This window comes from Ochlerotatus camptorhynchus, unplaced genomic scaffold, assembly GCF_037179485.1.
Source record: "Ochlerotatus camptorhynchus isolate MF236.1 unplaced genomic scaffold, CSIRO-AGI_Acam_v1.1 ptg000433l, whole genome shotgun sequence".
NCBI lineage: Eukaryota > Metazoa > Arthropoda > Insecta > Diptera > Culicidae > Ochlerotatus > Ochlerotatus camptorhynchus.
In genome coordinates, this window is record NW_027040919.1 from 3,687,074 (window position 1) to 3,704,285 (window position 17,212).

The following is a 17,212-nucleotide window of genomic DNA, read 5'->3' on the forward strand; positions in this document are numbered from 1 at the left end:
AGCTGACAATTATAACCCAACGAACGCACTCACTATCCCAACGTCCAAGTCCACCCAAGTGCCTGCCACAGGCGAGGAAGATTTCTCTACGGACGAAATACTTCCGCTGCAGCCTTGTCAAGAACCGTTCATACTAAGAGAAGCACCCACAGCCAACCACCAATTAAGTGAAAACTCGACCAGCACTCTCCGTAACATAGGAACGGGGTCCGTAAACCCCATGCAAGCTCCTGCACTGTCCCCGACCATAGACGTTCCCATTCCTATGGCGGCTGCTGGTGCGTGGAACTTGCAATCTCAGGCAAGTAACCAAATGTTGTTAATAGAACAAACAATGTCCGCATCGTCGTCCTCTCCTACAGTGTGCAATCAGCCGGTGGATCCAACCCGCTCAAATGAGATGTCCATACTCTCCATCGATAACAACAACAAAATATTCGTACTTCAATTGAATGTGCGCAGCGTATGGCGAAATTACAACGAGTTCCGCAGCATCGTCGATGAGAGGCATCCTATAGCAATCTGCCTTCAAGAGATGATGACCAGTAAAACGGAGATTCTTCTGAAGAATAATTACCAGTGGGTCACCTGCAGTCGGCCCGAAAGCTTGGGTAATGGTATAACCGGCCTTGGCATTCCTAAAGATGTTCCTTTCCATCTTCTTCCAAACAACTCTGGCTTGCACGCCTGCATTGCTAGAGTCGGAAAGCCATGGAATATCACAGTTATCTCCATCTACGTACCACACACTCTTAATAGTCAGGAGCTTGTCGGTAAGTTGCACGATCTCTTACTAACTCTCGACCCACCGTATCTACTCTGTGGTGACTTCAACGCATCCCACGAAGCCTGGGGTAGCAGTAAATCTAACTTTCGGGGTCGACTACTACTTGAATGGGCAATCGAAAATAATCTCCTTGCATTGAACGATGGATCACCTACTCATTACCATTGCACCCCGGGCTTGTTCACTGCAATCGACGTTTCTTTCATCTCCAGTTCTCTTGCATCCAAGTTCAATTGGTACTGCGAAGAAGACTTGCATGGTAGCGATCACTTTCCAATACACATTAGAACTTACAACCCACTCCCTGCTACCCTCTCGAAAAAAAGATGGTTATACAAGGATGCCGATTGGACCAAATTCGAAAATGTTATCGCACAGAAAATTCCGGCAGACTCTGATGCCAATATCCAAGATATCACTCGTAGTATATTTGAAGCAGCATCAGTGTTTATCCCGAGAGGTAACGGTGTGCCTGGAAAGAAGAAGCAGATATGGTGGAACCAAGAAGTAGGTGAATTGATACGGAAACGAAGAAAAGCTCTGCGGAAGCTAAGGAAGATGAGCGATGACAACCCAAGCAAGAGTGAGGCAAAGCAGCAGTTCAACGCATCAAAAGCAGAAGCTACGAAAGCTGTGGAGAAAGCGAAAAGAAAATCTTGGGCTGAGTTTCAACAAATATTCACAAGCAGTACACCCACATCCGAACTATGGCAACGCTTTAATAGACTGAATGGAAAGAAGAGTGCTAGGGGAATCGGACTTATCATCGACGGAGAACATGTAAACGACCCTACAGCAATCGCCGAGCACTTTGCTGATTTTTTTGCAGCCTCTTCCGTCACAGAAATTTATCCAGAAGCGTTTCTGCGATGTAAACAGCAAAGGGAAGATATCGAACTTGAGCTTGACACAGATGAAGATACTGTGTTGAATAGAAACTTTTCGATTCAAGAGCTCTTTCGAGCACTAGAAAGCGCAGCAGGAACATCAGTTGGACCGGATGAAATAGGCTATCCTATGCTAAAACGACTTCCTTTCCATTGTAAGGCTAGCCTCCTAAAAGCCTTCAATCGAATCTGGTCCAGTGGAGAACTCCCTACTGAATGGAAAGAAAGTATAATCATCCCGATCCCCAAAGGTGTAGGTAACAGAAACGAAGCTGGTAACTTCCGCCCAATCTCGCTAACGAGTTGTGTGGCCAAAACCATGGAACGAATGGTGAATCATCGGCTCATCGCGCACTTAGAGGAAACTGGTAATTTGCACCACAGGCAATATGCATTCCGGAAGGGAAAGGGATCAACCTGTTTTTTATTTTTTATTAATTACTTTATTTGTACAGGCTCAATCGAATAAACTTTACAGAGCCGAGTTATCATTTTTGTTATACATTATTGATTTCTTATATTTAAAGTTAAAGGAGCTGGACCGGATACTCGCGGTTGTCTCGAGGTTAGTGGGGATTTACAATTTTTTTTTTTTTGATGGGAAAAGGGAGAGGGAGGTTTGAAATGTGGTTTACGATACAAATATTTAATTAATCCTAAAACATGAACTAATTTCTATTCATCTTGAAAACAAACATAAAAAAAAACCCACACGTACAAAATACAAACTAAACACAAGGTTAATAAAACTTACAATCTAATGTTAATATTCTTAAAGTAAACATATATGAGTTTCATAAACTCCAGATCGCGTCTAGCCAAAATATCCCGAACTGGAACATTAGGTTGTCTACCTCGAGCCCGAAGGGAATCGTACAGTTCAGATCTGACTCCGCGATGCTCAGCACAAGACCAAATAATGTGATCTGCGTCCTGGTAACCTTGTCCACATTCACAGAGATTGCTGTCCTTCAGCCCAACACGGAACAAGTGAGCGTTTAACGAATAGTGATTGGACATGAGGCGAGACATCACACGAATGAAGTCTCGACCCACATCCAACCCTTTGAACCAAGAGCTCTTCGACACCTTAGGGATGATCGAATATAGCCATCGTCCCAAACTCCCTTCACTCCACTTATTCTGCCAGCTGACGACGTGACTGTTGACGATAAATGAAGAAAAATTCATCGTAGGCGATTTGTCGATCGTAAATATCGCCTTCCATAGCGCCCACCTTAGCAAGTGAGTCAGCCATCTCATTGCCCGGAATCGAGCAATGAGATGGGACCCATGCAAAGGTGATGACAAAAGATCTTAAAGATAAAGCACTTAAAAGCTCTCGTATTTTCATGAGAAAATACGAGGAGTGCTTTACCGGCCTCATAGAGCGAATAGCCTCGACAGAACTGAGACTATCCGTAAAAATAAAATAATGATCTGGTGCAAGTGAGGCGATCGTTTCTAGCGTATAATGTATTGCCGCCAGCTCAGCAACATATACGGAACAAGGAGCTTGAAGCATTCGAGAGGCGCTATGAAATTCGTTAAAAATACCAAAACCAGCGGACGACTCTATTAGTGATCCATCTGTGAAGAACGATCTTGCGGAATCAACTTGGCCAAACTTTGCAGCGTAAATTGACGGAACAATCATGGAACGATGATGCTCTGGGATTCCGCGAATCTCATGCGTCATTGATAAATCAAAATGAACAGAACTGTCGAAGTCGGAGAAGCAAACACGATAGGGATTATGCTGCGAAGGGCTGACATCCTGTGTTATGTACACGTAGTACAATGACATAAAACGAGTTTGAGGGTTTAGCTCAAGAAGCTTCTCAAAGTTTGCAATCACCAGTGGGTTCATAATTTCACAACGGGTGAGGAGCCTGAGGGATAATTCCGATAACCGATAAGAGAGTGGCAACATGCCCGCTAACACTTCGAGACTCATCGTATGAGTCGAGTGCATGCATCCTAACGCGATACGAAGACAGCGATACTGGATCCGTTCCAGTTTGATGATGTGCGTTTTAGCCGCCGACTGGAAGCAAAAACTGCCGTACTCTAAAACCGATAAAATCGTTGTCCGGTACAACGTTAGAAGATCTTGCGGATGGGCTCCCCACCACGTTCCGGTAATTTTTCGGAGAAAATTGATCCTTTGTTGGCATTTCCGCTTCAGATACTCAATGTGGGATCTCCAGGTGCATTTTGAATCGAACCAGACCCCAAGATATTTGAAGGACATAGAATGAGTGATCGGTTTACCCAAAAGTTGAAGCTTTGGTTGTGCTGGGCTATGCTTCCTAGAAAAAACGACCAACTCAGTTTTCTCCGTGGAGAATTCGATACCTAGCTGGATAGCCCAAGTAGACAAATTGTCTAAGGTATCCTGTAAGGGTCCTTGCAGGTCGGCCTCTCTGGGTCCTGTCATAGACACTACTCCGTCATCTGCAAGTTGTCTCAACGTGCAGTTGTCCCTTAGACAATTGTCAATTTCTCTGACGTAGAAATTATACAGAAGGGGCTTAAACATGAGCCCTGGGGGAGACCCATGTAGCTAAATCGTGAAGCTGTAGAGTTTCCATGAGAAAAGCTCATATGTTTCTCTGACAGCAAATTGTACAAAAAGTCATTAATTAATGGAGAAAGGCCACAAGCGTGGAGTTTGTCTGAAAGGACTTCAACCGATACTGAATCAAAAGCCCCCTTAATATCCAAGAAGACAGAAGCCATTTGCTCTTTATTAGCAAAAGCCAACTGAATTTCAGTGGAAAGCAACGCGAGACAGTCGTTCGTTCCCTTGCCCCTACGGAAACCAAATTGAGTATCTGAGAGTAGGTGGTTCAACTCAACCCATTTGTCCAGGCGAAAAAGGATCATTTTCTCCAACAATTTTCGAATACACGATAACATCGCAATGGGACGATACGAATTGTGATCTGACGCGGGTTTTCCAGGCTTTTTAATGGCTATAACAAGTTGAACTTGATTCTATCAGCCCCCGGAGCCGAATTGCCACACGAAAGGAGCGCGAGTGAGAGCTCCAGCATTGAAAAAGGCTGGCTGATCTCGTCTACCGAATTCATCGTTTCGCGAGGAATCATCTGTGCCGGCACAGAATCAGGACATACTTTTCGCGCGAACTTGAGAATCCAACTATCGGAGTACTCCTCGCTCTCGTTGTTTGAAGACCGGTTACGCATCCTTCGCGCCACATTCCAAAGCGTATTCATCGACGTTTCGCGCGATAATCCGTCCACGAATTGCCGCCAGTATCCGCGTTTCTTGGCTTTGATGAGGCTCTTGAGTTCGCGTTCAAGAGCCGAGTACGCTTCGAAATGTACGGGTGTTCCACGTTTCCGGAAAAGCTTAAACGCGTCGGACTTTTTACGATAAACCTCAGTGCATTGCTGGTCCCACCAAGGGGAAGGAGGTTTCCTACGGAAAGACGTTCCTGGAACCGGCCGAGTTTGAGCTTGAAGCGCGCTGTCCAAGATCAGATTGGAGAGGAAGTTATATTCCTCCAACGGTGGAAGCCCTTCTACCGACGTTAGGGCATCTTCTATCACATTCTTGAACTTTGTCCAATCGATATTACGGGTGAGATCGTACGCGACGTTAACGGGTTCCGACGGATTGAACCCACTGGCAACTGAAACTTTGATCGGCAAGTGATCACTACCGTGGGGATCTTGGATCACATTCCACGTGCAATCCAACGATAATGAGTTAGAGCAAAGTGTGAGGTCTAATCTACTTCCATTCGAGGATGGGCCAGCCAAACGTGTTACTTCTCCATTGTTAAGAATTGTCATATTAAAGCTGTCGCAGAGGTCATATATCAAAGTAGAACGGTTGTCATCATACAGTTCCCCCCAGCCTGTACCGTGGGAATTCAAATCTCCCATAATCAACCGTGGAGCAGGAAGTACCGAACAGATATCTGAAAGTTGTTTGCGATTAACAACGGCTCTAGGAGGAATATAAACAGAAGCAATACAAAGGCTCTTACCTTCAATACCTGTAAATTGTGGAAGATTCACTCTATAGAAATAATGGCACTTTTTGATCCCCAAAAGTACCCCTCCTCCACGCGAATCCTCACGATCCAGTCGAATAATGTTAAAATCATAAAAAGGAAGATCAATATCTGAAGAGAGCCAAGTTTCACAAAGAGCAAATGCATCACAATCATTATTGTGAATTAAAAACTTAAAAGAATCTAATTTAGGAATGAGACTTCGACAATTCCACTGTAGAACAGTGATCAAATCCCCGACCTCGTTTGGAAAATTATCCATCGAAGGAAATGATTGCTGCAATGAGGGGCCACTTCAATGTCAATTGCTTGAAGAGGGTCTTCACAGAAGGAAGCATTGCCAGAACAATGCTTTTGAGAGGATCAGAAATATTGAGGTACTTGAGAATATCGTCCACAATTTTATCAAATGAGAACAATCCGGATGAAGAAGGGGCTTCTGTTCTTAAAAATGGGCCATCAGGGGTTTTCGATGTCCCCGGGAGAGATGGAAAGTTCTGGTTATAGTCAGTTCTGCGGAAACCAGGAGGAGTTGAAACTTCCTTTTTTCCATCACTCCTTGATTTGGGCAAACTGATTTGGGGTTCCTTATCTGCAACTTTCCGCGAACGGATGCGTTTTCGTTTCCGTACAGAACCTTCCGGAAAACTGAAAGAAACTCCCTCCTCAGCCAAGTCAGAGTCAGACTCGTCATCAGACAAAACAGCGAAGGGATTTTTGTCGTTGGTTGATGGTGTGGCTGTTTTTAGCATTGCTGCAAAAGACTGCCTGGAACGCTCCTTAAGAGAGCGTTCTAGTTTCTCCCCGCGTTGTTTGTACGCCGGGCACGATGAGAGACCATGAGGAGTTCCCTTACAGTACACGCATTTTGGTGCAGTGACTGTGCAGGCGCCATCCTCGTGCTTCTCCCCGCATTTGGAACAGCGTGCCTTGCTGCCACAGTGAGAGGCCGTATGTCCCAACTGTTTGCAGTTTTGGCAGTTCATGACCCGAGGAACAAACAAACGCACAGGTAGCCGAAGTTTTCCCAACTCAATGTAGTGAGGAAGGGCTGAACCAGAAAAGGTCACCCGAAACGAGTCTGTGGGGGTAAAGCTCTTTTTACCCTCGCTGAAAGATACTGAGTTCAGCTTCTGGACTTCCAGTATCTCAACCGTGGGAAGCAAGGGGTTCTTGAAACGGCCAACCGCTTGCTTCGCCAAGATCTCGGGGGTCAGACTCGCTTCGGTGACCACACCTTCGATCTCCACATTACGAGCTGGGATGTACACTCTATACTCGAGTGTAAAGAGCTGGGAGGCAGCAATCTCGTTAGCTTGTTTCAGGTTAGAGACGACAACGCGAAGTTTATTGTACCTCACCTTCGAGATTTCGGTCACGGCCGAGAACCGCTTCGTCAGATCATTAGTAATTTGCATTACATTCAAAGGTTTCTTTTTGGGCTGAAAGTAAACAACCCATGGGCCAGTCGAGTCTTCTGGGTAGGCTCGCGATCGGGGGCTTATCTGTCCCTGTCCATTACCAGACTGAGATGACGAAGCAGGGATGGCATCATCTGATTTCTGGGATGACAGACGTTTTCGACCCTTCTTGCTATCGCGTGGCAAAGTGGTGTCATCTTCCGACAAAACGTCCATTTCGTCTTCCGACAAAATGTCCATTTTGCCGTACTAGTGGGAGCGAAAAACGCTCTACCACTACAACGATAATCAAAATTACTCGGACACAATACACGAAGAAAAAAAAATACTAACACAGAAACACAAACTTAAAATTTAACAGATGGGAGAAAGAAAGAAACAAGAACAAAAACTTATCTGATAATCCTATACTACTATCACCGAGCGTTTACACAGCAGTAGCGGAGCGACGCGCAGCTTTGATGATCTTCGATCAGCGTGTGCGGGCGGTCTTCGTTGGTGTGTGCTTATGTGAGGGTCGGCACTCAGCTGAACACACGATGATGGATGAGCGGTTTAAATGTGGAGGCAGATGCTGACACTCGATGACGATGATCCGTGTGCAGGTATGCGTTACCACGCACCGATGGTGCGCAAAATGGTTGGCGAATTGGCAATCGCAAAAACAATTTTCGATGATGCCGAAAACACACTTTCTTCTCAGAAAAAAAAAACTCACTTTTTGATAAATTTATCGAGAATTATGCCAGGAATCACTAAGCGAGAAAAACTGATTATTTACGTCAGATAATAGCGAGAAAACTTCCAAATTAACGGAGCGCGAAATAAGTCGACCGTACTTCTTGCTAGGACGCAGTGAGGGGATGGCTTCGAGATGTCTCCTGCAAAGTATTCAACCATGCACTGTTGCAAGGTTATCCGTCATAAAAACTGGCATTTAGAAGGGGCTAAGATATTGTTGGGGGACTCCGTTATCCCTAAGACCAAGTCTACAAGAATCTTGGGCGTTCTTTTTGACAGGAACTGTAAATTTAATATACATACGAAGCAACTTAAAGAGGATTGCAGAAGCCGTCTGAACTTGTTAAGAGCTATTTCGAAAAAAGCAGACCGTAAGACCCTTCTTTACATAGGAAATGCAACAATAACATCAAAACTTTTCTATGGTATGGAAATTCTCAGGAAAGAGAACCTCAAAAACCTTGCCCCGATCTACAACCAAATTCTAAGAATCGCTTCAGGTGCCCTTGGTACCAGCCCTATCTTGCCTCTGGCCGTGGAATCGGGATATTTACCTTGCCAGTACAAGGTCATCCTGTCACTAATTAGGAAATCATGTTCCGTGCTAGAAAAACTACCTAACGAGTCCAACGGTTTATGGAAAAGAGCCAACACTGCCTTCCAACACCTTACGGGTAAATCGCTTCCGCCATTGAAAAAACTCATAACTATTCAGCATAGACCTTGGCACAAACGGAAACCACCAATCGATTGGACAATCAAAGCGAAAGTCAAAGCAGGACAGACGCCTCAGCTAACAAGGGAATCTTTTCGTGAGTTAGTAGATCACAAATACCAAGAGCACAACCGATGGCTGATGGTAAAGTTGGTTTCGGTGTAATTGGTCCTACAACTAGAATTGAAGCTAGTCTTCCTGAACAATGCTCAGTTTTCACTGCTGAAGCTGCAGCTTTGTTATGGGCAACTCGTGAAGCAAATGGCAAGTCCGTTATATTTAGCGACTCTGCTAGTTACCTACAAGCACTAGAAGCAGGAAAGTCCAAGAACCCGTATGTTCAAGCTATCGAGAGGGAAGCAGAAGAAACGGATATTTGCTACTGCTGGATTCCCGGTCACTCGAAAATAACCGGAAATGAAGATGCTGACAGAGTAGCAAATAAAGGTCGACAGCGAGAGAAAGCTGCAAACAATGTTCCAACACACGATATTATCGAATGGAGTAAAAGTGAAATATGGAAAATACATCAGTCAACTTGGGATGGATCAGCAAGAAATATAACTAGGATTGTTAAACCAACAGTTTTTGGATGGATGGACCAGAAGGATAGAAGAGACCAAATAGTTCTTACGAGGCTTCGACTCGGACACACCTGGCTAACAAAACACCATTTGTTCGAAAGGAAACCGCAAGAAGTTTGCAATACCTGTAACAGGGACCAAACTGTTCATCATATCCTCATCGGCTGTCAGCAGTTCAACTCACAGCATCACGAAGTGGGTTTTCCCGACGACGTAGAATTTGTATTAAGAAACAATAAGGATGCGGAAGTGAAAGTAATAAGTTTTTTTAAATAAATTAGAATGTATAAGAAAATTTGAAATGTATATATTTTGTGAACAATAATTATTAAATTTTCAGAGACGAATGCCCTTGAAGGGTAAAGTCTCTTTAAACAAAACAAAAAAAAAACTCATGGCATCAACACAATACAAATGCGTACAATCTCTTCTTCAGATGCTAACGCCCAAAATGAGCCTTCCCCTGACTTAAAAAAAACGTTGAACGACACACAGGTATCAACCTTATTGAATCGGATAAACCATTTCGAAAAAAAGCTTGCCTAGATGAAACGCGTCCACAGATGCACATACAGACATCAGCAAATTTCATCTTGCCGGGTCGATTTTTCACATTCAATTTGATTCTACGATGTCGTAATCAAACTGTCGAGCCAGATCGAGCCGAGTTCTATCGGTTGGGAATGTTTTATGCAGGTGAGATAGCTTGTGTGGATGGCTATCGGTCACAGACGGCAAGACGTGTGACATCCGATTCTAATACCTATATTATGGTAGTAAAAAAGGTAAAACGACGATTTGAAAGACGGCAACGCAAATCGCTTTGAGAATACAAACCCTTTGTAAACAAGCTCGCCACATTGTTGTAAAAGTGAAGTTAGTTTTCGTTTGTAGTTCTCTATCGTATATATGTCGTTTAACAACCGGAATTTTAAGGTTCAACTTATGAGCCTTTTTACATCCGGTCTACCTTCAAGTTGCTGTTCCTATTAAATCTCAATAGGCAAAAAACGTTCCCATATCCAGCAGACATCAAAACCACAAAGTCATCAGCCCCGTAATTCAATCCCAATGAATAGCAAATCCTGACAACAATCTGACAAGTGACCACTTTCCGGATCACAACAGCACCTTCAACCACTGGCTCAGAGCAATGGGCAGCAATTGCCATCACATCATCTCCCATTCCATTATCCAGCCATCTGGATCGATGGCCGGTGCTAAATTGATACTAGATTGGCACTAACGTCGTTACGTTTTCCGACTGTACACATTTCAATCCGAAGCTGTCCGTTCCGGGGGATCAACTGAACGAAGTTCAATGACTCCGCTTTCCTTGTTATCGAATTTTCACTTTTCCTAATACATAGCTAGAATGAGTCAGGGCGATTTTCCAATCATTTTGCACGACCAATGAGAGTAACTAAAAATTGAGTCCAATTTGACTCATAATTGCAAAACTTTGAGCTACCCGGTTAATGGAGAAACATTTTCATAGATTTTCCAGGAAAAACTTCTTGAATACGAGGAAAATAGGGAGACATTTCACTCCGTCTATTAAAATACTCCTCGAGCAGTGTTCCCGGTAAAGCGAGGAACATTTTACTCACTCACTGGGTAACTCCACTTTTTGCAACTTTGAGTGGAATTCGAATCGTGAAAACCATCGACTCAGCAATTTTCCGGCGAATAATTTCTCCTCCGCAAAACATCTAGGTATTTTCAGGCTCCAATTACCGAAATTCCATCGCATCAGGCGAAATGTAATACATCAAAAAACCGAAATTAATTAAATTATTCACAGTGACTTAAACCAGTTCGCAATTTCCGCTCTGTCTCTCTTTTCATGCAAATTTCCCATCTGACATCATCGTTGCGCCATCTGTGTGGGGCCGGTCGAACTACCCAACAACGATAACGATGTGGACGACGATGACGACGACGACAACAACAGATGTGGATCTATTCGCTCGGTGTAACACTGCAGAAAACTATTTCATCATTCTCGGTCAACTATCAGCAGCGATCCAGCGGCAGCAGTAGTGGTGGAAACGATGGTGACGCAGCAACTGGACGACGCAGTGCCGGATCGTCGGACGAGGACGGGCTGACCGCTCTGGACCACGTGATCCTGGCCATGTGCGAAGCGAACCTGTACAAGCGGGCCAGTCTCATGTTTCTGCTGGATGTAAGTATTGCCATGGACTATTTTTTTTTCTTCTTCTTCTTCATCCTCCAAACGAGTTGGATTTTGATAGCTGCACACTGTATCCACCGAAAGGGAAGATGGTTGAGAAATGCCAACATTCTTCACGAAATGTAGTAGAGGGCTTTTGTTTGCTACCTCGGTTCCATAGAATTGAATTATATTTTGCTAAACTCGATCCTGTGGAGCCCGGAGGGGAAATCCTGACACAACAACAAAAACAGCATTATAGAAGTGATGGCATAACGAGAGGGCTTTCAGGGATTTTTTCCAACCATACTTCACCGAGAGGATGCATCTATACCGACCGACCGACGGTGAGCGTATGGAATAAATGCATTTTGTGCTGCATGGTTCACTTTTTTCTTATTTAGGTATTCATTCGAGGCACCGAATCGTGAAAATGCATTGCACTACTACCGTTGCTGGGTGAAAGCTACACTCACAAGAAGGTGAAGGCATTAGGTCGGATTGTGTGGTCGCTTTTCAATTTGGGAAATGAGAGGAAAATGTAACAGTGTTTTGTGCTTCTTTCGCTTTGTTTCTAGAAAATCAGGATGTGAAAGGATAATCGTATCATTACGCGGGGGGTTTCGAAGGAAGCGCATTGCTTGTTGTGTACTTTAGGGAAAGTTTTATTCTATGAATTTTACACATTCGGGTATAGCTTAAAGAGCATCTTCTCAGAAGCATCGTATTCAATGTTTTTCAAAGCTATATCTTTTGTGTGTGTAGGAAAACTTTGCTTGATGAACTTTGCGACCTCCGGTTCGCAAATGCTCCATCGATTCTTTTGGATTTCTCCTAATCCCTAAAGGATTTTCAATCATTTTTCTCTAGCAACACATCGAAACGAAGACTGATTATCAATATGATAAAACAAATTTGAATAGCAGAACAATCGGGAATCTTTGGAAGTTTATTTCTGCCTATATTTATACTGGATCGTGATTTTGTGATGCGACTGTCGTGATGCCGTCAAGTAGAAAAATAATGAACTGCCCAAGTAACAAATCAAGCTAAATAGTTAGAACAGAAGCTGGTTATTGCTTGATTTCAGGTGAATAAAGCTGTTTAATACCAGACTGAATATTTATATAGTTGATTAGTAGTGCATAACGCCCCAAAATTTTGTTGACGACGCTTCTTTCTGCGGATGATGTACACTGTGGGGTAATACTGGCAGCACTGCTGCGAAGATCATAATAAAATCAAACCTATCTATTGTTTGTCCAAGTTCACTCAAAACGCAGTACAGAAGCATAATTTGTTGAGTGTTTATAATTTGGTTTATTCACGGTACCTGAATATTCCCACTGCCTATTACGCCAATAGGTTATGGGCCCAGTGAGTAACACAAAACCGCGAACGTCAAAAGTGCCGGTAGACGAGGTGATCTTGTGCTGAGAAAGACTTTTGCATTTGGTTGCACAGCAACACAAGTTGCAGCTGTAAGATGGCGGAGAAATTCAATTTCCCGAAGCTGACGACCGGCAACTGGATAACCTGAAAATTTCGAATGGAACAGTTGCTGACGCGGGAGGAGATTTGGTGGGTCATCGAAGAAGCAAAGCCGGAACCTGTGACGGATCGATGGAAAAAGGACGACTTGAAGGCGAAAGCAACCATTGGACTTTGCGTTGAAGAAACCCAAATCGGTCTGATCCGAAATGCTGTGAGTGCCCGTGCGCGCTGGAATGCCCTGAAGGAGCATTATGAGAAGAATACAGTGACATCGCGTGTATCTCTTCTGAAGAGGCTGTGCTGCAAAAATCTGGATGAAGAGGGAAGTATGGTCAATAGACTGATGCAAAATTTGAAATTTTCGCTCCACATTGCTCAAATGGTTCCAAATTGGGTCTTGATTAGCCTCCCAAAATTTGAACTACTTTAGTAAGAAACTGACTTGGCACAAACCATTTCAAGTTTATATGGGAATTACTATTGGAGAACTTATGTTTTTGTTGATATCTATTTAACAATTCCACATCATTATGCTTTTAAAAATGATAGCAGCGATTGTAGAAAATTTTCTCAGCTACATCTTTGTTGAAAACCACTTTTCAATCAAATGTAAGGAACAAAAGTTATTAATGATTCAAGTCACTGATGTCTTATGATTATGCTCATTCAACTGTTCAGCAGGCAACATTGGTGGTTCTGGTGCGAAGAATAGAGCACAAATATCATGGCTACTATGTCACACTGCAGAATCCAGTGTTGCCCACAAAACAGCTGCTTGATCATGCCATAAGATTATCAATCTATTAAACAATTAATAACTATTTAATTTGACATTTGACTGAAAAACGATATTTCGCAAAGTTGTAGCTTAGAAAATTTTCCGTAAGAATAAATATAGAACTTTTCGAAAAAGCAATATGGAAAATGGGTAGAAGACAATGAACAAAAAGTTTAGATTTCCCATAGCAATTTCCATAAAAACTTCGAATGGTTTGTGCCAAGTCAGTTTTTTACCAAATGAGTTTAAATTTTGGGAGGCTAATCAGGACCTGATTTGAAACCGTTTGAGCAGTGTGGAGCAAAAATTTCAAATTTTCCATCAGTCTAATGGCAGACCCTCTTCACTCTTTGGAATTTATAGAGACAGATAATAGCGCCAAACGGTTTGTGACGAGACAACGTTGAACTGCTGCGTTGAAAGAAAACACGCACACCAACATGCATACATGTACGAACCCACACAACTGAGCGGACGATACAGTGCAAATCAATACACGAAGCGGTGTCATCACTCATCGCCATCATTCAGCTTTGGCTACTCCCGTTTGCGTTTGTTTTCACCGGCGTTGTCAAATACTTCCTTCGTTATAAAATAGGAAAGTAATGTTTATTCCAACGTAATGTTTGAATGGAAGGCGTGTTGCGTTGGCCAAAGAAGACGGCTTATTTTATTACGTTTAGCAATGATTTCGATTCGTTGCATTTCCAGTAGCTACCCTAGCTATTGGAATAATTCTGTAGAGAAAGGGTTTCCTATGTTTACTTCTATGCTTATTAAGATTATGTTGAACAACAGCTCCATAAATCATCAATTACTATTAGAGTTGCTTCTTACTGATACCAGTGGTATATCGGAAACTCTTTCGCTCGAAAGCAAAACATATTACAAGCACATCATGATGTGCGCTTGGATATGTGATTGTCTTCTCAAGTGTTTCTGTTGCGTATAAAGTGGTAATGATTGAAAATCGAAGCAATCACAAGCAGGCTTACCATATCAAAAACTTGAAAAGGAGGACATTTCATTTGAGGTTTGGAGATTAAGGAGGACAATGATTCCTTTTCTTAACATTAAAGGAGGACAATGAGTTTTTATCAAACGTTTTAATAATATGTGCGCTATCACAAAATTCATGATTTGCTAAGGTTCAATTGAGACGGTTCATAACTTGTGGTAGATATCAATTTAATTCATGAAATGAAAACTGCAGCTTTACAGCCTTAAAACCATCCCAGCCTTTATCATGTACAAAAATCAGGATACATGTCATCGCTGATTGAAACCAACATTGAACATCAAAGCAACCTGTTAAATTTACCAGAGAGTTTATCGAACATTATAATTTATTTTCGAAATGTCAAATTTAAGTAAAAATAAAGAAAATTGATGAATTTTCACTGACTCTTCGAAAATAATATATAATGTTCGAAAATCCGTCTGTTGTTGATCGTCCGATTTTCGAGAAATTGATTGTCAAAATTGATTCCTGGTTTGTCTGAAATATGCAGGTTTATTTAAAAAATTTCCATACGTCAAATTTAGGTTAAATTCACGAGATGGACAGCAACCTTGATCGTCTAAATGTGGGGAGTTGACAGCTGTAGTATACTCCTAGTCCCACCATCGAATGGCATTTGCTAGATAAGATAAAGTTGCGACATAATTAAACAAATAAGCTCTGCAAACAACGCTTTTTGAAAACAATTTTATTAATATGTTACTGGAAAAATGCAAGGATTAAAAACGAGGACATTTTTGGGCAAAAGGAGGACGTAGAAAAATTATTGAAAAAGAAGGACATGTCCTCCTTTAGGATACCATATGGCAACCCTAATCACAAACAAGTAAGAATCTTGCTATCGCAATATAACGATGATGACTTCGAGGATGATATCGTCCTCTTCCCTCGGCTGATCATCAACGTCCGCGTTGACATGTGTCATGCTGACACCTGTCAGTTATTGAGCCCTGGTGGTAAAGTTGGCGGGGAACTCCCAACAGTTTCAATGTGCCATCAACAGATAGCACTGAGATCAAATAAGGGTGGTAACTACATGCCTTGTATGAGGAATTGATTAGTGGGATATCTTGTTAATTAGATATCATTGCTAATAGTCAACCACTTTATGGAATTGGACGAGCTGTTCTATCGCCTCAGAGCTGCTTATCTGGAGGAGTTGGCAAAGGAGCTGAAGGTGACGATGATTCTGCGCAGCCTACCGGAATCGTACGACGGCCTAGTAGTTGCTCTAGAGGCTCGACCAGACGACGACATCACAATCGAGTTGGTGAAGCAAAAGTTGACAGATGAGTTTCAGAAGCGGGAAGATCAGCAAGGTGGTGCGTCGGGCGAAAATAAGGTGCTGCGCACGATTTCGTCCAAGAATGCCGAATCTAGGGGAATCGATTTTTATTGATGATGATGATGATGATGGTCCCACCTCTTACCCCTACAAAGGTTTGAGCTGGACGATTTATCTTTAAGATAATTAAATATAAACATTTTAACCAGGTTAGCAAACAAAAACGAGCTGGTTACAGTTACAGATATAAATTCCCTCTAGACTTTACAGTTGCTTCACAGCAATATACATAAATGTGAAAAAGCTTAGGCGTCCACCTCTTAGTTCGCCTTTTTGTCCACCTAGAATATTCATAAGTATTACAAGCAATCAAGAGTTAATGAACAATCAACAAAGCATCCTATACACTAGCAACCCCGCAATGATGCTATTATAATTTTCAGCAATGTCAGGAATGCTCACGAACCCCCGACATTCAGCCAGAAAACTTAATACTAACTCAAAGTATCTTCCAAATAAGCTTCAAAGTTGCATTTTTTTTATCAAATGTTAAATTCAGTCCTCTATATCCGTAATACGCGCGCGAGGCTCAAACCTTTGTAGACTACTACTTTTTTTTTTTTTAACTACTACTTTAATTCAAATATAAAAAAAAAATCCATAATCACCATCGTGGCGAACAAAATAGTTTTTGCAGTGCTACAATAATTATTAAAAAGTCGTTATGACAGCTATCCATACAAAATAATCCGTTATAAATAACTTCGTCAAGATACATACTTCGTCCATTCATAAAAAAAAATAAAAATCACTGGATAACTGTTCAAAAGACAGTTTTAACATGTGAAATACAATGTCTCTTGAATTCTGCTAATGTTGTTGCACGTTCAATATGTCTAGGCATCGAATTGAAAACATTTACTCCTTTAAAATACAATGAATTCTGTGAAGCGCAAGTCAAGAAATGTGGTGTTCTTATGTCATCCGCGTTTCTAGTATTATATCTATGAAAATCACTTCCTCTTTCAATTCGATCACACAAATATCGAGGCAGCAAACCATTTACTACTTTAAAAATGAACACCATAGTCAAATAAACTATTCTTTGCTTCACTGACAGCCATTTTAAAGCGTCCAGCATCAAAGTTGAGGAAGTGAATCTATTACATCGCAAAATCAAACGCATTATTTTATTCTGCAAACGCTGTAATCTCGATATTTGTGTTTCATTGGCTAGAAATAAAATGGATGGGCAAAAGTCTAGATGAGGAGAGA

At 42.1% G+C, this 17,212-nt stretch overlaps 1 protein-coding gene across 1 annotated transcript in view; it reads left to right on the top strand.

The window, feature by feature from the left end:
- The window catches only part of LOC135711497 (uncharacterized), a 200,088-nt gene that overhangs the window by 104,561 nt on the left and 78,315 nt on the right, over positions 1-17,212 (top strand). Inside the window, exon 4 of the mRNA XM_065234352.1 lies at positions 11,138-11,371. Within this exon, the coding sequence (XP_065090424.1) occupies positions 11,138-11,371 (234 nt within the window). The remainder of the gene's footprint in view (positions 1-11,137; positions 11,372-17,212) is intronic.